The sequence below is a fragment of the Acipenser ruthenus genome, chromosome 15, assembly GCF_902713425.1.
Source record: "Acipenser ruthenus chromosome 15, fAciRut3.2 maternal haplotype, whole genome shotgun sequence".
NCBI lineage: Eukaryota > Metazoa > Chordata > Actinopteri > Acipenseriformes > Acipenseridae > Acipenser > Acipenser ruthenus.
The window spans coordinates 24,457,232-24,483,833 of record NC_081203.1 but is presented as its reverse complement, the minus strand read 5'-3'; the positions used below and the strand labels follow the sequence as shown (position 1 = coordinate 24,483,833).

Genomic DNA, 26,602 nt, shown 5'->3' with positions numbered 1-26,602 from the left:
TGATCTAGATTCCCCCCCCCCCCCCCCCTCCCCCCCCTAACAGCTCTAAAATTTGACTGTTGGACCATTTTCTCAGCAAAGTGAATCGACGTTTAGATGTGTTTAAATGGCTGGGTTCAAATCTGCTTTTGAAGGAACTTAAACAAAATTTGAGATGAAACATCGGCCTGGCCAAAAAAAGGAATAATAGCAAAAACGGACAGGAAAGAACAGGCACCCGAGCTGGCTAAAGTTACAACGGAAAGAACGCATCAGTCTCAACAAGGTGTTTAATTTTATGCATAGACCAACACAAGCCAATTTCCATTTGTGGACGCTTATATTGGAAGAAACAAGCCCTCAAACCAGATTTCTGGATGTATCAAGACCAGGAGGGGCTTTTTCAAACTGTTCAGTGGCGACGTCGTAAATATTATTTGGGAGATTTATTTATTATTATTTTTTTTTTAAGAACCACAGCATTAACTAACTGATTTAAAATCACCGGGACTTCATTTATGAGCTGAAGAATTTAAAAAAAAAACTTTCAGGACAAAAACAAAATCATTGGGTCTCAGACATTAATATTTGCAATATGCCAATCATGTAATGAAAACAAAAGACTAAACCTGGTTCTAGATTTAGCCTGGCATCATTGCAGACATTTTAATAAGAGCCTTTTAAATCTGAGAGACTTGCTCGTGGGTGGATATTATCAGTCCCAAGTTATCTCATTACTCAGAGTATTACTTTATACTTTAGTGATTGGGTCATGGTGGAGGAATAACAGCAGATAAAAAATAAAAAAATAATAAGTTGGAACAAAATGACTTTCAATCAGACCTGTTTGTTCGGGCAGATAGACGATCTGCACGACCTCGCACTCATTGAAAGGCCTGTACGACGAAGTCTTACGGTATTTATTTTTTTATTATGTATTTTACTAGTGTCTGATTTATTGCGCGGTTATTTCTATGTACTGTATCTGGAATATGGGTTTCCCTTTCCTTAGATCAACATTGTGTTCAGTAGTCAGTTTTCCTTTTGTGCTGAAAATTCAAATATTGTAGTACTGACCACTGTGTAGGGCAAAGCAGGTGCATTTATAATTTCATGTATTCTAATTAAATCTATTGAGAGTTTTTCAAGGTTAACATAAATAAACAAATACATGAGTAATCAGTTTAATACTACATAAAATAATATTTTGTAAAGGGGCGTTATATCATGTCGGTAATTCATTACTTCAAGCAAGACATTAATGTAGGAGAAACTAGCTGAAAACGGTGCAGAGAACGCACTTGGTGTCATGCTATTAAATATTACCTAAGCACTGCTCATTTTCTAATCACTATTTTCAAAGCCTGACGTTTTGTTTAATTTGTAGGTTTCACAACCTTTGATTTGGGTCAAATACTGCGTCATTGAAGAGTACAGGAGGCCAATGCATTGTAAACTTAAGAGACTCCAATTACATGTATAGTAAGCGGTCAACACTGTTTTATTCAAAACATGGCCAAAGCAACGACACTGAAAAAATATACCACAGAATATTTCCAGTGTGATCTTTTTTTTTTTTTTTTTTTTTAAATAATTGTATTGTACAATTGAAGTGATGTCTTAAATGCCAGGAAATACCTGGGTAATATATTGAATCAATTGAAAAGATTGAAGAGGGGGCGGGTTACAGTGTTATCCAAGCTGCTGTATTATTTTGTGACCGCAGACTATAGCTATAGCCCTCCCACTCTTCCTCCATCCACACACTACCCCCGCACCCCAGCCCACACCACCCACATACAGTAATGTCTCTTTTTATTTTTCGTTAAAGGTCGTTTTTAAAGACGCGTTGAACGGATCATTTTAAAATATGCATGTAAATTTTAATGACACATTCCATTCCTAACATAAATGTAATTCAGCCATTTAAGATCTTGATGTTCTATTTGGAAAATATCCAAGGTTTTCTGACTGAGGTACATCATTTGCATTCTTTTAAAAATCTTCCTGGTACCTAATCAGTTCTTGTGCTGTAGTTCACATGATCTGATTTCAGCATGACCATTGTATTAAGACAGTACTATAGCACAGGAAGTTATTAGGTACCAAGAGGCAATGTGTTTGTATTTGAATTAATCTGCATTAATGTAAAAAACAAACAAAGAAAACAAAGGAAAGGGGGGAAATGGTAATGCCTCATCTGAGCTAATAGCCTTGGTTATCAATAATGTAAACCATATAGTTGCTAATAAATCTTATTCTTTTAGTAACTGAGATCAATAATTACAAATGTTTTATTATATTGTTATTTCTTATTTTACAGACTGCAGAAGAGATAGAAAAACTGACTGTGGATGAAGGCCTTAATGATATTGAAAGAGCTGTTTATCTTCTCAGGTATCCTGACATTTACTAACAGATGCTTGAACGCTTAAGAGAGAAGGGAAAGAAAGATTGTGGGAAATAATTCAACTTTAACTCATGAATTATTTATTTATTAGCAGATGCCCTTATGCAGGCAACTTACAATTGTTACAAGATATCACATTATTTTTGCATACAATTACCCATTTATACAGTTGGGTTTTTACTGGAGCAATCTAGGTAAAGTACCTTGCTCAAGGGTACAGCAGCAATGTCCCCCACCTGGGATTGAACCCACAACCCTCCAGTCAAGAGTCCAGAGCCCTAACCACCTACTCCACACTGCTGTCCACTTTTGATGAATTAGAAAATAAAGTTGCATATTTAAGCAGGTTTCTTGAACAACGGTCTAGAAGATCTGTATGGATATTAGAGCCACATCATTTTATCAAGTCTTGACTGGAGTACATAGGCTGACATTTGTTCCATAGCTAACCATTTTGTGGGCACATTTGTGGTTACCTCCTGCATTATCTCAGAAACCGTTAATGATAAGTACTTCATACTTCAATTTTAAAACTCAATTGTATATCCATTTTATAACCTTGTACTGTTACAATCAAGTGGAAAAGAACAAGATAGCTATAAAGGTGGTGACTAGATCCTAGTTTCAACATCAGGCATCAGTGTAGGCCAATTTCAGCTTTACCTGCACTTAGAAATGTGTGTGCTTGACCCTAGGCATTTCACAGAATGATTATTCTTTCATGCTTTCTTTTTTTTGGCAGTTGATCTAGTGAAAAACATGGTATTTCATTATGGCATGATTTGTTTGCTGTCAGTCATTATTACTGACTATACTGTAGGATGCAGGTGTAGAGTTTCAGTCTGTGTGCTCCGTGAACCTGCTACCAATGCTGTCACTGATCAGGCTTAAAAGAAGCCTTCCAACAATCTTTATATTACTGAATATAGGTATCTATGTAGTCGATCAAATGGGACCAACGCCAAAGTTAAAAGCACGTGAGCATGTGCCACTGGTGTATTTTTGTTTCTTAAAGTATGGAAATCAACAGGGAGGGCCCTTTAATTATTTTATTGGCTTTTAAGTGCGTTAGAAGAGACAATACACCTTTAAAAGCTCCAAACAAGCAAATACTGTAACTTGTCAGTATACACAGTCATTTTTTGTACCTTAAACCTGTCTTGAATATCTGGGGATATAAGCAGACATCTTGTCATGGGGAGCAGATGGTATTGGGTTAACAGTTTCCTCATCACTCCTCATGAGTTGTAATTCAGGTCACGATTACCTGCTTTTTAAATCTTATAAAACACTTTTCTGAAACTGTTTAATTAAACAAAGCCTCACAAAGTATCACTTATCATTAATTCTAAAAAGGACATGTGCATTAACCTGATTGTGAAGCCTATGAACTGAACCCCATGATGCTTGATCTCCATTAAGATAATGAAAGCTGTGCTGTATGAATCTATTAGTAGATGTAAAAGGAAAGCCAGATTAACCTTTACTCAATCTCCGATTTAGCGAACATATTCACCCAAACAGAGACTTGCCTTGTGGCCATTAATCATTCTGCTGGGTGGCTTAGCGAGTAGGGTCCGCTGCTGTTTCCAGTATCCGGTATGATCAGTTGTCTGTGCTAAAGGATGTCTAGCAAATTTCTTGGTAATTGGACATGCAGTTCTCTAGATGCCTCCGCTACTGTATTTCCCGGTAGCTGGATAATAAATCCTAAGAAAATACAAGTATATCTACAGTACTAACAAGGTCTTCAATGTGGTTGACTGCTCAATTTGTAAATAAAGCAGTATCTTATGATTGCTTAAGATACTGATACTTGAAACTGTGTGTTCAAGATTAACCGGTGTTGTTTATCACTGACTTTGACTAATGATAGCTCTTAGATAATGCAGTACCACGTGAGTCTGAAACAGAAATATCATAGTACAGCAGAAGTATATGACAGTATAATGCACATATAATATTGGCACTTTGCATTCTGTGTTGTACAGTATGTATTCCCAAAATATTATTTTCAACATAACCATGATTGTTTTGATATGTTCTTTGATTCTAAATAAGTTTTGATCAGTTATTTCCATATATCAGGTAAGTATCATTGCTTGTCCTGCATTCATATTATAGCCAAACCCAGCTGTGTAATTGTTAGGTTTTTTTTTCTTGGCTTCTGACCCAAATTAAAAATATTTATTAGTCACTTACAGTTTAACTGTTTGATAGAAATGAGTAACAAATCCTACAATGTGAGCTGCTTCAGAATCTCAAAGATTGCACTTCGGATTTTAGAATCATAATGTATTTTAAAAGGCAAGGTTTTGCTTCAGGAGGTATTGTTTTATTCACCGATCATTTTCTCAAGACAACAGATTTTCCTGGAACATGCTCCGGACAACTGTATACAATAGTCAGTCTGGTAGAAGGTTATAAAGTAAGGTTTCCTAGTCAAGGAGCTGGTACAGGTGGTAAAATGAGAAAAACAGGCATTAAAACATACTGGGAAAGGGTGCTTATTGAAAACAGGCATCTTGAATTTGAATTCATAGCAGAAACAGTAATGACTTAAAGAGTAAGTAGCGGGGCACATCCCCACATGTTGCTACAACTGTCATTTTTCTTTTCATTGTTAACATCCTGACAACTCTTTACATTTATAACTTTAAAGTCTGTTTCAAAGCTCTTTTCACAATGTAGGGACTTTCAACATTGAAACTGTATTTGTTTCCTTACAAACAAATAGTTTCTTCTTTATTTTTGATGGGTTCCTATACTTTTAGTTCCCCAGGCAAATTAAGGATGGAGTTGCTTTGACTTTGCAGCTACAAAGTTCTGCATAAATATTCAAAATGAACTTATTTCAATACCTTGGTTGATTGAGTTATTATTTAATACTGGTAATTAGTGCTGCACAAAACTTCAATTGTTGATGATTGCTGCTTTCTTAGACTCTGTGGAGAACAGCATTCACCACAACTTCAAGCAGCTGTTTCTTCACTTGTTTCAATTGGAATGGTTCTGTAAATGAGCCTCACATGAGGTGAGCTTATCTGAATAATCGGATAATAGATTTGGGCAGCTCTGCTGGTAATTGTCATTAAGTAAATGGTTATTTAACTTAGTGGCTATGGTAATGTACTATTATTTATTAATAATATTGTGTTACAAAACAACAGTGGTTGTTTGTTTTGTTTGATTTTTAATATTCATTTTTGTATATTGAAAATATGTTGTGGAATATTCCTGTGTTAAAATAAAAAGATCAACAGAGGAAAATGTTAATAGAGAGATGCCATAATAAAATGAAAACAGGAAGATGACTGAACTAAGTCTAGAATATGTGACCATACAGAAACGTCTGTCACAATAAACCTGTAAAAATGACAGATGTATAGTACTGTGGGTTGAGGAAAATATTAAAAGAGGTGTGGGAGTTTTAGTAAAATTTGATTGAAAAATATTACTCTATTTTAATACTAGAAAGTGCAGATAAATCATTGGTATGCTTAATTTTGTATTATTTGCTGCAGGCCAGACTTGCATTAGGGCCCCAGTACAGTATATGTAGGTGCCTGTGTCTGTGAACCTGTTTTTCTGAAGATGCAGAAGATGAAAACTGTAGAATACATATGTACAGAATGCATATGCCTCCACTATACCCCTGTCTGGGATTCAGTTGCACCATTTGATAAATAGGAGCTGTATGCCTTGACCATGCCTTCATATACTTTTGCTGCAATGCTTTTGTTTAGGTTTTACTCTACTACTGTATGCTATGCAGTACTACCGTATTAAAAGGAGTTGATTGCTGTGTGTGGTTGTTAAAGTAGGCAACTTCTCTTTGTCTCAGTGCCTCTGAGTGTGCTTTATATCTGTTCATTTCTATTGCACATGAACAAAGGCATTATTTACAAAATTGCTTTTCAATGCAACATCCCCAATCAAAGGATTTACAGTGAATTACAAGGCAAGGTGCATGGCTAAGCAAACAACAATCTTATGCACATTCCACAGTACATGATTCAGTCATAAATAGATGCAGATGTATTGCCTTTTTTATTTTAGTGCCAGTTCTCATAGAGTCAACCCCTCAGATGAATTCAGAATAAAGGCAAGCATGGTACAAAATAATATTAACATTTCATTCATTTATTTTTCTAATGTAGATTAAACATATATTAGGTTGTATCATAAAGTGTGGCGTAGTGGTTAGGGCTCTGGACTCTTGACCGGAGGGTTGTGGGTTCAATTCCCAGTGGAGGACACTGCTGTTGTACCCTTGAGCAAGGTACTTTACCTAGATTGCTCCAGTAAAAACCCAACTGTATAAATGGGTAATTGTATGTAAAAATAATGTGATATCTGTATAATGTGAAATAATGTACAATGTGATATCTTGTAACAATTGTAAGTCTCCCTGGATAAGGGCGTCTGCTAAGAAATAAATAATAATAATAATAAATATCCCTCACCATCTCATTGCATGAGATCCAGGTTTCTTCTATAGTGTGTTTACATGGTTGCTAGGCAGTCAAGCCTTGTGCGCTTGTTGCAATGGCCATGTCATAAGAAACCAATGCATTTGTTTGCGATCTCGTGTTTTCAATAAATCAAGCTTTATCATGCCAGGTAACGGCAATACTATTGGCAAGCTGATTGGCCATTGAGGTGTATAATATACTGTAGTGCTGGAGAGCCAGTCTACACCAGGTTCTAGTAAGTTTAATGAAATAATAATTGCTTTTGGACCTGTCTGGTGGCTTAATAGGTTCAATAAAACCATTGAGAACATGGTTGGAACAAATTAAACCATTGTGTACCCCGTTTTAATTGTGTACACATTTGGGTGCTTTGGTTTTCATATTTGAATTGCCAGCTTGTAGCAGTTACTTCTCAATAACCGCTTTGCCAAGCTTTCAATTCAGAGCATCCCACAGCAACTGTGTTTAAAAATATTAATTCATATTAATAAGAATTTTTGTGTATTAGTGACGTCCCTGAACTCCAAGACATTGGTTATCTAAAATGTAATAATTAGTATTGTATTATTGTATTAAACTGGACAAAAAATAGTCTCTTTGTATGAATCGGGGTAAGGTTTTCGTGATATGGTTTCAGCTGCATTGGTGTGGAACTTTCTCTAGAATTGTAAAATGAATTGGATGTGCATTAGAACAGTGTGCAATTCATGCTGGTCTCACACTGACCTCCCGATAGTGTGCTTAAGCCTGTGCAAAAAAAAAAAAAATCACTGAAGTTCTGCAGGACCCTTAAAGCTGCAGAACCATTGCCTGAGAAGAGAAATATTTAAAAGTAGCATGTTGTCTGTTTGCTGTGCCTGTTTATGCAGTAGCCTTATAAACAGTGGCTGTTGCTTACACTAGCTATTGTTGACATGCCTTATCAGCGTTTTTAATTCTCCTAGGTAACCAGGGCAGTTTGTTCCTGAAAAGCAGTCTAGCTTTATCTAAATGGAACTAATCCCACTGACAAATCATTAACTTAAAACTCTTGAGGGCAAACAAGAAGTAAACACATATGTGTAAAATCTAATGTACACCACGTTTTGTGGGAGTGTCCCTAGCTACTATACAGCATTGTTGTGATACTTATTACAGCTTCCTTATTGTGTTTTGCACTGAAATGAGACCAATGGTGATAACATACCGTAGTAACGACAATTAAATATAAGTGCATTGACGAGGTCCTTTAGCGCTCTTAAAAACATGAACAAAGCTATCAATTCTCATTTCAGGAGATAGGAATTTGCATGATTGAGATTCTGAAAAGGCTGTTCAACATCAAGTGTAATATATTTGTAAGAACTACTTCTTTGCAATACGTTAACTTATTTTAAATACTATGCTTCTTTTTTAATGAAATATTTCAAATATGTTGCGCTTGTGTGTGTAGATGATTTGCGTATTCTACTGGATTTGAAATAAGAAACAAGACATAATTAATTTTTCTTCTAAGTGTTTGTATCAGTTATAGATTAGAATTTGATTACAGTGCCCTGTTCACTTTTGTTATGGTCTGGATGGAATAACTCTAAATCTGTAGCCCAAGCTAATATTTCCAATGGGCTGTTTCATACTACCAAGCTATCCCAAAGAAGTATTTGAACCAATTGACAGTGCAAGTTCTACACACTGAGCCAACAGTGCAATTAACGTGATTAAAACCTGTGCACTGACATCTCATTGCGTTTTCATAGACTATCAAATGGTTCTCCTTGATTATAAGGCCATTACAGCTCGCTTTACAATGCCAAGGATTTCCATTAGATTGGATCCAAATCTTTCTATACAGGTACCTTTTTTGAATTCTGTTTAGTCAAACTTCACCTCTGGTTCAATCTGGTTCAGTTAATATGATTGTTCATTCAGACTTTAAATTGTTTGGGTTATTTTCAGCAACATGGTAAGGTATTGTTCTCAACAGCCATGACCTCATTTCCTTGGGCTCTTTGCCAGACAAACTTCTTCTTAAATTTCTTCTTAGTTATTAACTAACCCTAACCAACAATGACTCAAGTAGGAAAACCTACCCCTGAAAAGTAATTAGTGTTTGACAGGACAATGAAACACTGGAATAGTATACAAAAGTTAACAGATTAATCAAGTCAAATAAATAGATGATTGTAATTGCAATGTGATGTGTATGGCAGCAATTTCTTCAAAAACAACCCTCCCCACCCTCTCCCCCATGATTCTAATCTGAGCCTTCACCTTTGAAATTAATATCCAACTGAATAGGAGGAGTTATTGCAGTGTGTAGAACTGCCATATTGATTCTAGCAGTCTCTTCAAAAACCAGACACTGAATGAACATACAGATTGACAGGGTTAGAAACTCACTAGGGTTGCCAGCTGGCCCTTAAGTCCTGGACAGTTTAAGACAGGTCAGGTTTTTCAATTCAACTCTCTAAACCTCACTTTACTTGTTGATTTAAAATTGTTCATTTGTGGTTTAGAGGGGAGCTAAAAAACCTGACCTATTTTAGTGTCCTGGAATTATGGGGCCAGTTGGCAACCCTATCTGGCACCATTGCATCAAAACCGAGGTAACAATACTCTGATTGATTCAGTCTATTGAAATGACCAGTTGCTAGGAATTTGAGTAATTGGACCCCTTGGTCTGTAGGTTTACTAGGACTATGCAAATAAAGATAGGCCTAGCAAACATTTATTTAACAGGAGCCTGATTGTCAAACTCGTTGTTCCTGATGATTTATAATATACATAACTGGGTAAGGGCAGGATTTAGCAGCAGATTGACATCAGAATGTGTTGATTCATGGAACAGCATGTCTGTCTGTCAGGTAGAGAATATGTATATTACTGACATATTGTTGAAGTACTGTAGTCTTTTCATGATCCATATTGGTTTAATTGTTAGTTACATATGGGATACAGGCAAACTGACAACTCAACACAAGTTTTGAGAAATCAGAAAACAACCTCAACTTGTTATAATATAAGCAAGTGGGGATTTACTACATCTGTGCTTACCAGCTGCTGCACTGCAATATAATACCATCCCAGCAGATGGAAAATGTGAACTAGAGCTGAATCACTTGTACAAACAAGCATTAGAAACTTCTGAAATCAGAAGAAGACTCCCCTTTGAAATAACTACTGCAATTAGTTACATAACAGCAATCAGCTGCCAGCAGTGCTCGTTGGGTGCTGCTGTGAATTTTAAAAAGTGAAACTGGTGTGTTTTTTCATGGGCTGTCAGATGTTGTCATCTGATTTTGGCTTCTACTATGTATTAATTGCCAGATACCAGTAGGTGTATACATACTACCACTAAGCATGTACTTATCTCTGTATTCCATAATAATGGCTGTCATGTTAGAAACAAGATGTGCATTGTGGGAATCTAATGAACCTGGTTCCAAACCCTTTTATGTGATTTATTTGAATTATTTTGCAGCTCAGGTCAAGATGTACAGAGAGCGAGTGTGGTTGTGAATCTGCCAAACCTGGTTCGACAGAACCCAGCAGAGACATTTCGAAGGGTGGTGCCAAAAGTCAGAGTAAGTAAACAGATTGTATATTTCTATGCCTCCAGTGGCACCTATTTTATCTTGATGATAGATGAAAACCATTCCTCATAATGTGCATAAACTATATCTGGGATTAGCCATTGCTTTATTTAGATTCCCTCTATTTGCCTGTTTCAATATCAATTTAGACCAACCCATTCCGACTTCCAGGCATTTACCACTTTACCAGTGTCCAGAGATCACGGAAGTCCTGATAATTGTGGAACCTGCTGTAAATCATGTTGAATCATGGTCCAATATTGATACACTTTTGTACAGTTACAATGTTTGCTACTTACAAACTTGGTTCTTATTGTGCAAATCCTTGAAACAGACTTAGGTCATGACTAAAAACACCCCCTAGCCAGGCCATATCTTTTGATTTCACAATAGCAGGAGTAGAAGCGATTTTGTAAAACTACACAGTTAAGTACAAGTTAGGGTTAGGGTTAGAGTTAGGGTTAGGGTTAGGGTTAATGTCTTTCGCAGGGCACAGTGCAGATGCTTTGACGGTGTTACCCGGGTAAATTAAAGGATCTATATACCAGAATTTATGATTTTGTTTTACCCTGGTTTGAATGCATTTTCACGACAGTTGTTTTTCCACACAGGTAGTTCCATTTAATCCTGACAGAAATGTTGTTTTCCCCACAGGAGGTTTTACATGTTGCAGGGGTGGAGATGCAATTAGCGGCTGCTGCCTCCTTTCTAACCATCCTACAAGATGATCTTATATTGATCCAAACTCACACCCACTCAATTTTGCAGATTATACTGCTAAACCTACATCACAGGGATGCAGGTCAGTCTAAAGAGAAAATTGATGAGTCATGCCAACTGATTGTATTATGTGGTACTGTCTGCATTTCAGTCTGTGATTGTAGTTGTTTACAGTAAATAAAGAACATTTCAATTGTACGTGGTGAACAGCCAATTTTGCCAGACTTGTCATCTTTCTGTCCTTTCATTTCTGCTGCAGAGCTTGTTAAAGTTTGTTTTCACTACTAAAAAATAGGTTTCCAATACTAAAGAAACCCAGAGGATACTGTATGATTTCCAAAAAAGAGGTCCCTCCAGAGCATCACATTCTCTGTTCTTTAAATTATGAGCATGTGAATTGGTGACCCTGCCAAAGACAATTTAAAGGGAAAAAAGCAGTTTAATTCACAGGGAGGAAAACCAACAGTTCTGTTGGAAACAGCATCACCTGCTGGTGATTTCCAGCTGTTACAAGCTATTTACAATAAACTAGACTGGACACAAGCCATTGGAATTAACCTGACCAGACAAGGTCTAGTTAAAGTTAGGAACTTCTTTTTAATATGCTGCCAAATGAATATGTATTTTTTTTAAATCTCTGTTTCCTTCTCAGCAGTGGTCAGCACTGCATGGCTAGAAACCCTATTATCAGCAATTGATGTCTTGCCAAAGGAAACCATTAGGCAAGAGGTAATGTAAACTATTTCCTGTTACATCCTCTTTGTCTTTCAAAAAATGAAGTGCTTTTCCAATGGTGATGAAACTTGGTTATGAAAATATAAGGTGGATTCTGCCTGTCCACGTTTCACACTTTCATTGTTACATGCCCTGCACATATGGTGAATGTAGGGTATCTACATTTTGAATGACACTGATAGTCTTGTACAGTACTAACATTCTGTACTTATTTGTATTTCTGTATTTGATGTTCACAACAAACTGATAAAATATGCAGTTGTCTTCAATTTTTTTTCTTTATATATAACATTGAAGGCCTTGGAAATATAATTGTAGATATTACATTAGCTCAGTGTTTGGAGAATGTTATTGATTTTGGTCATTGATTCTTCTGTTTGTGTAGATCTTGAACCCGCTGGTACCAAAAGCACAGCTTTCTCAGTCACTTCATTCTCGTTTGGCCAGCTGCAGAGTACTTGGAAAAGTTGCTGGGAAATTTGAATCTCATATGTGAGTAAGATAACCATAATAGGCATTTTGGACCTTGGAGTTGGAATCTGAATGACAGAATTGCAAATTATTTACAGCATCTAAATTGTAATTTTATATTCATAACATTTCCTATTTTTGGTCAGCAGCACTGTATTGATTGGATATGGATAAATATCTTTGCTCTGAACAGGTTGTATTTTAAAATGTTGTACAAGAATCAAGCTGTGGCTTATCCCAGCCTGGTATAGGTGGATCAAATCGACCCCCTGGTCTGTTATCTTATTAGGAATGAGATGTTTCAGGTATTACCTTTTAAAAAAAACATTTACTGGTGATAATATAAAAATGATCAATTAAATACACTGTAAATGAGTCAACTCTGTATTTGTATTGTAGGTATTCTGTAACACCTGAATCAGTGTTTTTCTTATAAAATGATGCACTCTTTAGTATTATGTGTTTTCAGGATTAAACCAGATCTAAATGTTCTTCCCTTACAGAGTGAAAAAAGATGTTCTTCCCCTAGTCAGGTCCCTTTGTCAAGATGTAGAATATGAAGTCCGTTCCTGCATGTGTCGGCAGCTGGAGTACATAGCAAAGGGAATAGGGTAAATATGAACTCTTCTTACTGATTTATTAAAGAAATTCAGTATGAAGTAGCTTGGTAACAAATTCAGTATGAAGTAGCTCTGTTGTTTAGGATCAGTGAGTATAAACAGTTGATCTTCAGTCCTCTTGATCGGTAAATGGGTTACAGCAGTGAGGTTTCAAATTGGACATTTTAAATTGGTTAGAAAAAATACCCAACTTGGATGTGAAAAACAAATTGAAAACAAACAAATATGAATGAGTGGTTATAAAACATTATACCCTTTTATCACCTGGTCTGTTTATACCACACTATATTGATCTATGTATCAATATTTACTATATTTATCTATACTTATTATCTTATTTTCACCTTTTAATATGTTAGGTAATGTTTCTCATTAAAGTTAGTGAGTCCATACGGGAAGTATATCAAGAATTCTAAATGAAAGTCAGAATAAGTAAGTCATGCAGATACTGCAGAAGATCCTTGGGATAGTTACTTGACCTCTTTTTGCTGCAGTTCCTCTCAACTTAAGCAGAAGAAAAAAAAAACCTACTGAATATGAGATTCCTGAAAATATCTGTCATGGGTTAAGAATTAGTTTATAAATATATGCTAAACAGAAATTCCCATGCACCCCAAAAACATCTCTTCTAGTAAAAACTCCATATGAAAAAGACTTTGAATGCAGACAGAATATCAAGCTGCTTAAATCATTTTTCAGATTAAATTCTGCACCTTGAGGACATACTGAGAGAAAAAAAGAAACATTATTTATCCATTTCCTCAGGGGTTCCACTCAGTTGTTCTTCCTGAATTTAATCAGTTGAAACAGCTGAAGCCATTATATGTGTGCCTACTGACTGCTGACCTTTTATTTAATGATAAGTAAAGTAAGGAAATTGTGTTGTAATCTAAATGAGCTGCTATTATTGGTTAATTTGTCCACCAAGTTTTCAGAGATGCTGGCAAAGATGTGATTACTTTGTGTAGTGGATTGCCTGGCTGTAGTAAAGAATTGAAGCACATGCATTTTGCTCCAACTGAGTAATCTACCATGCATTGAGATTGGAAGCTTGTATCTTCAGAAGTTCTAAGCTCTAACCAACCAGCTTCAGAGCACCCTATAAACTTACATGTTTTCTTCTCTGTAGGGCTGAACACACTAAGGGAGTGATCCTACCTGAGTTAGTAGAGTTAGCTAGAGATGAAGGCAGCAGTGTGCGACTAGCTGCATTTGACACAATAGTTAATCTTCTGGAAATGTTTGACAATGGTGAGTATTACTGCACACCTCAGGCTGTTGTGGAGCCTACTGAATGGATTGTTCAGAAAATGTTTTGCAGGCAAAACATATACTTCTAGAAACAATGGAGCTTCCTCTGGGGGCCTTTGTGTCTGTCTTTGAACAATGTTTGTTCAAACTGAAAAAATCCACAGTATACAGTACAATAAAAAATAAAAAATAAATAAATAAATAAACTTAAGCATGTACAACAAGTTGTTATGTACAATTCAAATTAACCAACCCTATCATTATCAATTTTGAACAATATGCCAGTTTCAGTGCAAATGTAAAGCAAATGTTTGTGCATATTCTGTTTAACTTAAATAAGTAATCGTTAATACATTAAATTGTAACCTATCAATACCGCCTTAAATTACCTTTTTTTTGTTTACATCTAACATCTAAGGCTGAAGAGAAATAGACTGGCTTGTTCTTCAAACTGCAAAATGTAGTGACACTGAGGCAGTTCCTCAACAGATATACTCCAGTTTATGAATTATTCATGTGATATGGGAAAAAATAGCTGCAGTGAAGGGAAATGTATTAAATTACATTACAAGTATAAAGTTTACATTTATTTCAACACCTACATTGTTCACCCGAGTCACAGAGTTTAATGGAAAATAAAACCTGGGGAACAATATACTGTTTGTTTTTTTAAACATCTTTTTTTTTCCCTCACTTGTAGATGACAGGACTTGCATTGTATTTCCATTAGTGAAGACGTTCTGTGAAAAATGTTTCAAAGCAGATGAAGCTGTGCTGGCTTCTCTAACCTTTCAATATGGAAAGCTCTGTCATGGCCTCTCAGGTAAGATGCTCCTTGCATGTACTGGGTGACTGAATGGTGTGTGTTTATTAATTCATTGCAGTAATCTCCTCAACGTAAACACAGATATGCCAAGCAAAGCCAATTATTTCAGCACTACATAACCTTAAAAGAAACAGCCCTGCTATGACTAATTAAATAGACTCTCATTAATTACAGTATATACAGTAGATGCATACCCAAAACATGCCATTTAACTGGTCTGCTGTGTTGGCTTTAGAGGGGTTTCCTGTTGAAAGTATTAAAGAATGTTATTTAAAAAAAAAAAAAGTGCATGAAACTTTTCTAGACTGTTGTTAAAAAGTAATTAACAATCTAAACAGTTACATGGATATTTGTCATTATTTTCCAATGCAACTGTATATCTCAAGTCCATTAAGTGAAGTTCTTCTGTACTACATCCAAATTGTTAATGCATATACTGAGAGGTTACAAATCAATGTCAGTGCAGTGAAAGCAATACAACTGCAGCACATTCTGTGGTTATTTGTTACAATGAGATGTCCTAATAATAAGGGTATTTTTGGTATCTCACTTGAAAACTAATTGTATAAAAAAATATGTGTGTGTGTGTGTATATATATATATATATATATATATATATATATATATATATATATATATATATGTGTGTGTGTGTGTGTATATATATATATATATATATATATATATATATATATATATATATATATATATATATATATATCATGTTAGTGACAGCACCCTTTCTTCTCCCAAAAGGGAGTTTTACTGAGGATCAACATGTATGGTTTTTGGAATTCTACAAGAAACTGTGTGTATTGGGCCTTCAGCATGAGAATGGCCACAGTGAGACCTATCCCCTTGAACTGGAAAGGAAATATGAATCGGTTAGAAAAAACTGTGCCTATAACTTTCCGGTGAGTATTTATTAATTATGAATCTGCTTGTGCATAACTGTTAACAGACGCAAGCTAGTCACAACCAATAATAAGACGAATTACAATAACATACTGTAAAGTACCATATACTTGCACCACTGTTACCATACTGTTTCTGCATGCATCTGTAACATCAGTTGACTAATTTGTTAGAAAATGTGCCTTTTTTTACTACCAGTCATAATCAGTGATATGCACATGACTTCTGATGCAATATATTAGTTTCTGATGCAGTATAATATATTCCTTGAAATAGGCACATTTATTTGTATATATGTGTGTCTGTTTGTTACATCTACGGTGTGCCTGAATATGCGTTTTACCATAAGATCCACTGCTGAAAGCCTTTACATTAGAACTATGTAAATAGATAGGTTGTAGTAACTACTGGTGTTCAAAACAATAACATAACTTTCCTAACTGTTACACTTCACTCTGTTGTTTAGATTTCACCCTAGTTCTAAAGGTCCATTCAAGTCTGGTTGCCAGGATATAAATATATTAAAAGTGTGACAGCAAACGTTTCAGCTCACTACTGTATTTGCTTAAGCTTAAGTCTCACTAACAAACTGGCAAGCCCAACTTGACACTTTTACACCATGTGTAACACCCAAGCCTACAGATCCATGTTTCATTGATCAAGGACTATCACTACTTGTCAAACCTGGCAAAGGCCTCAATCAGCAGCAGCACTGAAAGGTTTTCATGCGGTCAGCCAGTAGTCCTGATTTTCAAAGCCTTTTACCCCTCGGTGAAACAATATTTGAGACTGCTTGTCCAAGTGCTTTTATTTACAGTGTCCATTTGTCTTCTTAAATGTTATTCATTCCCAGCTCTCCAGCTGACTAATCCATCATTCACGGTAGATGCTGGTGGCAATTGCCTGGAATAGCTAGTCATTAAATACACATTGTGATAAGAGTATATAAAGTTTTTATCTTACTGAGACATAATAATAAAAACCATAGATGGCAAATGTTCATTATAAATGAGCACATTTGACCTCTCTGACAGGCTTTGATTGTTGACACGTTTTACTCTACATTTTCAAAGTCATTGCCCTGCATATGGTTAGGGCAGGTTAAGAAGTATGGTGGTGCTCAATTATTACAGGGGGTTTTCTTTTTCTCTATTTTCACACAGGCCATGATATTGTTTGCTGAACCCAAAAACTTCCTTTCAGAGCTTTATCCTACCTTTTCAAGCTTGTGTCATGACCCTGAGATTTCAGTCAGGCGCACTACAGCTAATGGCTTCCATGAAGTAAGTATTAATAACAACCAGAGACAGTGTTGTACAAAGCAGAGGCCATGTTAAATGTGGCTAACAATAGAGTTACACCTGTCTTAAAAATATAATTACGTGTAGCGTAAAAGCCCTGATACAAAATATAATTTACTGTAAAAAAAAAAAAATGTAGTAAAGAATAATAGACATAATTACAGCCTTGTTTTTATGGTCTGAGAGCCATAAGCTGCTCTGGGGGGCCCAAGGTGTGGCTCTCCTGCTATCTCCATATAAACTACACTTGCTGGTATCTCTGTTAGATCTTCAAGATCAATTTTAAACAAGGGATATTACATTAATCAAGTCACATGCATTCTGAATTGTAGTTTTGCAAGGGCATATAAAACAGGTCGTGACATGAACATGCCAAAGAGTAACAACATGTCTTGCCTTAAACATACTCTTACTATGTCTTTTTTTTTTTTTGCAGGTTGTTAAATTGTTAGGCTCCAGTGTTCATCTAATACAGAAAGAACTGATAGCACTGTTACAAGATGATTCATTAGAGGTAAGAAACATTTATTTTATAAATTGTATGTTCTGTATTCATTTGAAGATATTTATTTATTTATTTATTCAAACATTCAGCGAGATTCCATAGTTCATGAATATATATATATATATATATATATATACACACACAGTTATGTATGTTCTAGGCTGGTGTTGGCTTCTTTAACAACCAAAAACTATTTTAGGAATATCACTTTGTTTTATTAATCAAAACTGACTTCTTTCATTTGAGTTGTGGAAGTGGAGGGTTATGATAATATTTCCAGATTATAATATTCTTTTTTGTAGGTATTAGATGCACTAATGGATAATCTCCAGGAAATCCTAGAACTTGTAACATCAAAAGGAGAGGGTGCTGGATCTGAAAGTAAGGTAATCATATTATGAACATTAAAAAAACATTAATCTGCACTTCAAGGGTAATACACATTTCTTAAAGGAGAAGTGTTTGTCATGTTAGCTGTGTTTCCATTATCCAGGTGATTCTTACATTAAAGACAGGACGTTTTCTCTCCTACTGGCTCTTTTTATCATTTTTCAAAGCATGTGTTGTTCAGACATCACCCAAACCACCCCCATTTCAGCATAATATTTGGAGACATCAACCACAAAACAATTCTGTACAGGGTTGGTTTCATGAAGGTTGGTTTGGAAATGCACTGTAAATCTCCAGGGTGGCCAAGAGTGTCAGTTACCTTCGATGATCACTATGAAGCATCAGTAGTTTTGTCAGTCTTGTATACAGAAGCATTTGCCAACAAGTGCTTTCTATTAAAGAATGTTAGATTGGCTGTCTTGCCCATCATGACTGACTTGCACCAGCTGTTCCAGGTAATAATGAAAGCACACTCACAATTAGTTTTCTTAGCGGAGGTCTAGGTATAACAATGGACATGACTTGGACTCATGCGAGGGACAGCCCATTTTCAAGTGTTTGCTACTGTGGCAAAGTGCCCCGCCCCTGTGTGCATTTGTGTGTTCTATGTTGTATGTATGCGTGCGTATGTTAATGTTGGTGTATAGATTGGTACACGGGATATAAACAGGTCTGTGTTTCACGTGTGTTTAAATTGTATATTTGTATTTAGGCACGGGATTGCACATCACGCACGTGCATTTAAAATATAATATGCGAGCACGGGGTTGCACAGAATTAATTCACGTGCTGGGATTCAAGTGAATAATTAATTAGTAATTGAATCCCAGCACAACAGTATATATAGATGCACATTTTCATTCAGTGGTTGTTGGGTGTTCGGAAGAGGAGAACGGGTGAGAGAGAGAGGAGTAATTAAGATCGTAAAAGTAAAGAGAAGTGTTTTGTTTGTACTCACCGTGTTTGTTTGTCTCTCCGTGCACCGTTTGTTTAGTGTTAATCCGTTTTGTCTGTCTGTTTATTTTGGCTATAGTGCCGTGTCCTGTTTTTGTGCTGTTTGAAACCTTTTATTTTGTTAATAAACGCTGAGTGCAGCCATTGCACTCAGCTCATCACAACCACTGTCTCTGTATTCCTTCCTGCTTCTGGTCTGACGCCACCCACTCTGGCCGTCTTTGTGACAGCTACATATAAAAGGTGTTTCCTAAATGTTTTGTAGCCTTTTAAAAAAGCATTACATTCTGTTTTTTTTTCACTTATATTATTTATAAAAACGATTAGATTAAGTTTTAATCTTGTTTTATCAGCTTACACTGTATAGTGTAATAATTTGAATATTTACAAAGATATTTTTTTCAGCAAGTCAATGTCCCAGATCTCATCCCTGCACTAAATGCAGCTGAGCAGAAAGCTGCCACCTCTCTGAAATGGAGAATCCATGAGAAGCTGCTACAGAAGTATTCCTGTCTGCCTCGAGTCATATCGAGTGACCAGATCTACTTCAGGTTCTTGCAAAGGATGTTTACAATAATTACCACCAACGTAAGCAACATTGCATTATTTGTATTCTTATCAGTGACAGACTGAGTTTTACAGTCAACGTTACTTACATTACGATATCATGTTATCAGCATTGCAAAAAGAACATAATAAATGAAAGTGTTAATATTCACTGCTGAAAATATCAGCAGCGACCAGCACTGGTCTATCCTGGTCAGAGCTGGTAGTTTGCTGGTTTACAATTGGTCATGCTTGTTCAAATAACTATTTATTCAGGTTTAAGAACACAAAAGTTAATTTAAAATACCTTTACTGTAAAATTCAATGAGATTCTGTGTGCACACCTGCTGTCATCTTGTGCTGGGGCTTTATATACAAGCTGGTAATCCTGTCATTTTATGTTCAATCACAGTTGCTGGTCACCACCAGTATAAATCAGTATTTTTTGTGGCCAAATTTGGGATGAAAACAAATGAAAATCACTTTGTAACTTTTGTGAAATCAGTGAATTTTACTGTAAAAAAAATCAATAGAAACTGAAAATAAACTGTTATAATATAGGGGTGAAGAGGTTAATGGTGTTGAATACTGAAATGGCTGTGAACTTGTATCACAACTGTTTGCACTCCTCTGTTATTTAGAATGTTCTCCCTGTGCAAAGACAGTCCGCCAGAACGCTGTGTGTCTTCCTGCGCTACAATCGTAAACAGGAGCAGAGACAGGAGGTAATCAATAAACTGGTTGACCGTGAGTACACAGTAATTTCTATCTATTCTTTCTAATATCATTCCCCAAAGACTCCACATGGTTTTTAAGCCCTATTATAGACAACCAGAACACAAGTTTGTGTGCTGCCGTGACGTATCAGTAACAAACCAAATTCATGACATCAACTGGAGCATATTGAGTTTGTACTGTATCTTATTCTAAATATCATACATCACCTGTTTGAAAAATCATAGCTTAGGCACCTCTTCGAATTCCCTTCATAGTAAATTCAAAAGATTGAAATCACTATAGCACAGCGGCATTCCCTTCAAAACATAAGCATAGGTAAATATGTCTATTTGCCTGCTAATGGACTAAAAAAAGGTTTATTATGATGAGGAACATTTGGAGTTGGACTTTGTTGTGTACAGTTATAGGATGGTGAGTGTTATGTTATATAAACATTAGCTAATGTCTTCCTTCACTACACTTCTTTAGTTCATATGCTATGTTCCACATCCCCTGTGTATCATATAATAATATGGGTTTATTATAGAATGCAGCTACTGTGCTATTATATTTTGTGGGTTTTGTAAGATGCAATTCAGTTGACAAGTTTATTACTTTCCTTCCCTTTTAGAACTAGGGCAGGGTAGAAGTTACTGGAACAGACTGCGATTCCTCGACATTTGTGAAATTGTAATAGAGCTTTTTTCAAAGTCATACTTCTGTAAATACTTCCTTGTTCCTGCTCTGGAGCTGGTAAATGATCCTGTTGCAAATGTAAGGTAAGAATAATTCTAATATCATTTAATGACCTGATTCCTTATAACTCTATTGGTTCAAGTACAATAAAGCAAAGTTTATTCAAACAACCAGGAAACCAACATGTGACATAATATAAGCAAGTCACTAGTACACACATAGGCAATAACACAAAAAAAACAAACATCATACCCCCATTACTGTCAAATAGTAACAGGGAAACTGTAGCCTGCTGGGGGCACAATAGACAATGATAAAGTGAAAACCTATAATTAATCAGGGGATGCTATTTTCATCTAATAAAACAGTACTTACTCTGTAATTCTTTAGGTTTAAGCTGTGCAACATGCTGCCAAAATTGAAGTCAGCCATCAAACTGCCTACAGATAAACACCTGCTTCAGCAGTTGGAGTTCTGTGTGAGGAAACTGCTCTGTCGTGAGAAAGACAAGGACGTGATGGCTATAGTCAGAAAAGTAGGTTTATCTCCCTAGCAACACCCCCTCCCCACTTACATACATACATATAAAATGATGATGCCATGTTTATTGTGTAGTACTTAAATGAATTGCACTCCTGCAACTCTTATTTTCTTCTCATTTTAGTTTTTGTTTTAGTTTTCTCTTTACAGTATTTCCATGGGTAGGTTACATAATATTCCCAGATACACTTCCTATTGTCCTTCTTTGCAAGGGCAAACATCACACACATGAATACACTGAAGAAAACACTACTCAGATTAATGGTTGCACACTAGTGTACCATTTATACTTTAAGGTTAGACATGATTCTGAGAGCTCTATTGAGGCCACGGGGTCTTTAAACTACTGTTTTAAAAAGAAATAGAACATTATATAAAGTTAATCTAAAAAACAAAGAATACAATATTTATGATAACTCAGATATTTTACGACCATAACAAGTAACTCCTTAAGTTATCAAATGTACAACTTACATGATAAAAACACACATAGGTTAATTTAATAAATTCTCATTTGCTTTCCATTGTGTTTAGACCGTGTTGGAGTTGGACAAAATGGATATCACAGAACCAGTAAGTTCATGATCTGATCTTTATTTATGCTGTATGACTTTAGTTTTTCAGCTTATTTCAAAATTTATATTTTTTACACATGGTCTTCTTGTTTAGTATCAAAAAAGACATGAAAAAGATCTGCTAGATCAGAAGAAAGAGAAAGAGGAGAATCTTCTGTTAGAGATGGTAAGATTGAGGATTTAACACCTTAACCTGCATCTTTGTCTGTCTGTTAAGGTGCTGCTCTTCAGTACCTTGTTCTTAGAAGAACAGAAAAAAAAACCTTATGGAAACGTCTGAATGTGTTGAAGCTGCAGTTTGGGTGTCTCATCATAGCTCTCAAGGCACATTATATTCCACAATTCAACAAAATTGGTAGCTAATTGAAATTGATTGACCTCCTATTGTTACAATAAGTGCTGCATTCTTGTGTCTTGCTGAATCATCCTGATAACACAGACCCTGAAAGTTTTCTTTAGTCAGAACTTACAAATAAAACTGTCTAAAAACCATTCTCTAATTTTGGCCCCTCCATATGTAATTTGGGTTGGATTTGAAATGTGCTTTTGAACACAACAGCGCTAAAATAGATTGGTTCATTTCAATTATATTTGAAGTATGAATGCAGACTATCTTGTATGCAGTTTATTTAGCTTAACTTTCACTAACAGGAGCAGCTGGAAAAGCAACAAACTGAAGGAAAGTCAAGCAGTGAAAAACTTGGAGAGAGGAAACGTGAGTGGACTTATGTGATGATTTATGAAAAAAATATTTTTTAGAAACCTAACATTGCATAACCATATAAGAAAGGCAGTCGCCCAACCATTTTACTCTAAAAGACAACTTCTGTTGAGATAAATGCTTTATATTAATTGTGCTGTAATTGATATATATATATATATATATATATATATATATATATATATATATATATATATATATATATAATCTGAGGTAGAGACAGTAAAACTGGATTATTTGTAACTAGAAGCATCTCGGGTTCTACTAGTACTGGGTTTTCTTCGTCTGGTAAGGGACACATACTTTAATTTTCTGTAAAGAACATTTAGGAGGGATTAAACCTTACATTTTATTGCGATTGAAACATGTAGCCAGAATGATGTGCACAGATCAGCTAAAGGGTACGAAAATAATTTAGTACCACCTTATTGTTTTGTAACTATCTGGAATTGCCACCCGTGACCCATTCCATAATGATTCTGGGATGCCCAACTCATTCTATAATTGTGCGTGAGGTTTAAACCATTACAGAAACAATTAACCCATTCAGGAATTCATATTTGTTTCAGGGGAGTGTCAAAAGATAAAAACATGATATAAAATGTAAAGGTAATTACAAAAAATTGCAAAACTCTACTGGACAATATTAATAATGAACAACGTTACTGTAATACAAAGCCCAATTCATCCCAATACACATTATCGCTACTGCACTGCCTCAACTTCTCTGTCACCAGCACTATAGAGCATTATGTGTGTTAATACTGTATGTGCAAGCCTGTGTACATTAATCAAAGAAGCTGTTCTTTCACTTCTAGGTAAAGAAGTAAAGAAGTCTAAACTGAGTCGCAGCAGATCCCTCAGCTGCAATCCTTCCCCTCCTAAGCTGAGTGCAGCAGAAAAATCTTTGTAAGATTTAGCAGCGACCTACTCCCTTACATATAAAGAAATGCGCTGTCTATTTAGGTAGTAGATTTTAACAGCGGCATGGTTTAGATAACCCAAGATCATGATAATCAAACATCTATTCTCACAGTGCAAGTGAGTCTCTTTAGTGTCAGTGAAAAAAATAGGTATAATGCAGGGAGGGTCCTAGGGAGCATAGATCGTGACTTGGGAGCAAGGTTGGGTTAAAGGGTGAGAGCCCTACACAATCATTTATTTGTATGTTAACAAAGTAATCTTGTAGTTCATCATCTGAGAAACTGATAGTTAATAAAGATGAGAGAAAATGGATGGGGGGAATTGGAATGTAGGTACTAAAAGAAAACCCAGATTCTGCCAAAGGATTCTGTAAGTGTTTTTAATCTACAACCAGTAGGTCACTTTACTACATAACTACAAGCAACTAATCCAATTATATTTTTCTTTTAAGGAAATCAACATCTAGCAGCAGCCCGGTAACAACAAAGAGCTCTCTGCAGCACATTAATGGTAAAATGATAAACGCACCATTGTTTTACCTCTTTTTTCCTTTTTAACAATTTTAGATTCTGTTGCAAATATGTAGAAGGACAACAGAAAACATTAATATTTATGATCCTATTCTAGATTGCTGCTGGCTTCTTTGTCAAAGCTGTCATTAATATCAAATTTTTTTTTTTCCATAAACTAATTCTTTAAATGACTTTTGACTTAAAGATTTGTGAAAAGGGCACTGTATTTAAGTTGAATTGAATGTCATGTTCATTTTTAATATTTGTATATTTTGTAAATGTCAGGTTATTTATCTTGATACTGAGGCCTGGTTTATATCCTTGACTGGAGAAAATGATGTTACTTTGTTTTTTTTCTGAATCCTTTTTTGAGATCTGAATGAAAGGAAGTTGAAAACATACAGTACAAGTGTTCCAAACACTTTTGACTTGTCTGATGAGCATTATTATTTCAGTCACATGGCTTACCTCTTTCGATTGCAGTGTCAGGTTTTAATATTACAAATGTCACACTTTGTTTTGTTGTCGCTGGTGCATTACATCATAACCATGCGTTCTCTCTCTTTCAGATGACTTGCTCAGAAGCCATCATTTCAGTGTGGCATCCACGTCGACTGCACCTTCAGCCTCAGTGCCAGTGTTAATCCGCAGCAACACAACCGGCAATGGGAGCAATGAGAACAAAGACACGAGGAAGATACACATGTAAGTCTTACAAAAGCATATTACAGTAGTTTGCAATGTATTAGAAACTTCAAGAGTTATTTTTCATTTATTTTATTATTTTAAGGCATTTACCATGTGTCCCTCAATCTGCCTTTACCTGGCTTGAGCTGCTTTAAGCTAAAGAATCCTAAGTGCTGGCACTGAACCGCCTTTTTCATTGTATTCAAATCATGTGACAATGTGACCTGGCAACACTGCCATAGACAGAGAGTAGGTGAGGCAGCCAGTTGTTTCACAACATCTTACAGTATATTGATCCGATTCTATCGTTTTTACGGCAATTTTATATTTAAACACAATAAAAATATTTACATGCTGTATTTTATAACACATTATTTCTGACAAATACTAATCTGTAATTTCTTTTTTTCTAATGGAAGAAGATCAAAAAGGTCTAACCCTTAGAGATTTAATGGCAAGGGAAGGGCCAGGACCCCAGGACAAGCCAGCACAACTTCCTACAGACCTTAACAATCAAGAGAATTGTACAACAATTGCTGAAGCTCTCAAAGACTTGATTGCTTGACACAAGGTTTTATTGAAACAAAAGGAAAAAAAAAAACACTATGGATCTTTCATACGCAGTTGTCAAGGAAAAAATATATTTGTTATAAATATTTATTTTCCAGCTAAGGAATAATGAGATTGATATCTACATTCTTCTTCATTAAGTCAGTCAGTGTGCTTTTGACAAACAATAGCGTTCCTCTATCCTGGCTTCAAAATGTCAGGATCCTGTTTTGTCAATATTATTGACGTTATCCATTTCTCACTTAAAAAAGACATTTCTGCCTAAGGTCGCAAGAATTGTGTATGTCAGAATTGTCATACATGTTTGTTTTTTTATTTCAGAAAATAGCATGTTTTGCAAATGTCTTCTTTGGCACATACTTTTTATTTACATTGTAAGCCAGGGATATTCTATGGATGTCTTCATGCATATATTTAAATTGTATTTTGAGTTATTTAAAATCCATATGTAGCCTGCTATATACTCTTAGGCAAATAAAACTGTGCCTGTTATACAGTGAACCAAGCCAACATATCTTTTGATCACTTGGACACATTTAATGTTTTGTCACGTGCTTTAAAAGAAGAAATTAAATATATCCCATTTTTTAGAACTGGTGTGATTGAATGGTTTAAAATGTTTCTGAATTACGTATTGAATTCAATATGATGTTGTTTTCACCATACAAGGGTCTTCAGCTTCTCCAACTTCATTTGTATCTTGTGCAAAACAAAAGAAAAGGATGCCAAACCAATCATTATACCTGAAGTATACCTAAAACAACAACTTATGGTATAATAGCAACCTGATTATGTACTGTAGGAGATGTTCACTTGTGGGGACTGTCAGTCCTCAAAAAAAAAAAAAAAAAAAAAAACACCATCACTGAGATAATAGACATTGTTACTTTTATTGGGAAAAAAAAAGTCACAGTACATGCATCTGTTTTGTTTGGCCACATTGCAGGTGTTTGATAAGATAAGAAAAAATAATAATAATAATTCACTATA

At 35.5% G+C, this 26,602-nt stretch overlaps 1 protein-coding gene across 3 annotated transcripts; it reads left to right on the top strand.

Moving 5' to 3' along the window:
• The first annotated feature begins 34 nt into the window (after window positions 1-34).
• LOC117422120 (serine/threonine-protein phosphatase 4 regulatory subunit 4-like) lies at window positions 35-26,432 on the top strand. 3 transcript variants are annotated; one of them, XM_034036784.3, is made up of 24 exons: window positions 35-895; window positions 2,303-2,376; window positions 10,325-10,427; window positions 11,091-11,238; window positions 11,812-11,885; window positions 12,277-12,383; window positions 12,866-12,973; window positions 14,112-14,233; window positions 14,934-15,056; window positions 15,816-15,973; window positions 17,138-17,257; window positions 17,712-17,789; window positions 18,083-18,166; window positions 19,530-19,712; window positions 20,312-20,417; window positions 21,019-21,166; window positions 21,474-21,618; window positions 22,158-22,196; window positions 22,293-22,364; window positions 22,850-22,913; window positions 23,738-23,828; window positions 24,295-24,353; window positions 24,925-25,060; window positions 25,462-26,432. In XM_034036784.3, the coding sequence occupies exons 1-24, from the start codon at window positions 806-808 to the stop codon at window positions 25,484-25,486; spliced, it is 2,457 nt and encodes an 818-aa protein (XP_033892675.3). In that variant the 5' UTR covers window positions 35-805; the 3' UTR covers window positions 25,487-26,432. The 3 variants fall into 3 exon arrangements, with proteins under 3 accessions (XP_033892675.3, XP_033892676.3, XP_033892674.3); XM_034036785.3 differs by having other exon boundaries at window positions 11,809-11,885; window positions 25,465-26,432; XM_034036783.3 differs by having other exon boundaries at window positions 11,809-11,885.
• The last annotated feature ends 170 nt before the right edge of the window (window positions 26,433-26,602 follow it).

Excerpts from the sequence above, each read along its gene's own strand:
- LOC117422120 (XM_034036783.3), top strand. The coding sequence starts at position 806 with ATGACTTTCAATCAGACCTGTTTGTTCGGGCAGATAGACGATCTGCAC. Across the intron at positions 2,377-10,324 it reads AGAGCTGTTTATCTTCTCAG|CTCAGGTCAAGATGTACAGA; the intron begins GTATCCTGACAT and ends ATTATTTTGCAG. Across the intron at positions 12,974-14,111 it reads TACATAGCAAAGGGAATAGG|GGCTGAACACACTAAGGGAG; the intron begins GTAAATATGAAC and ends TCTTCTCTGTAG.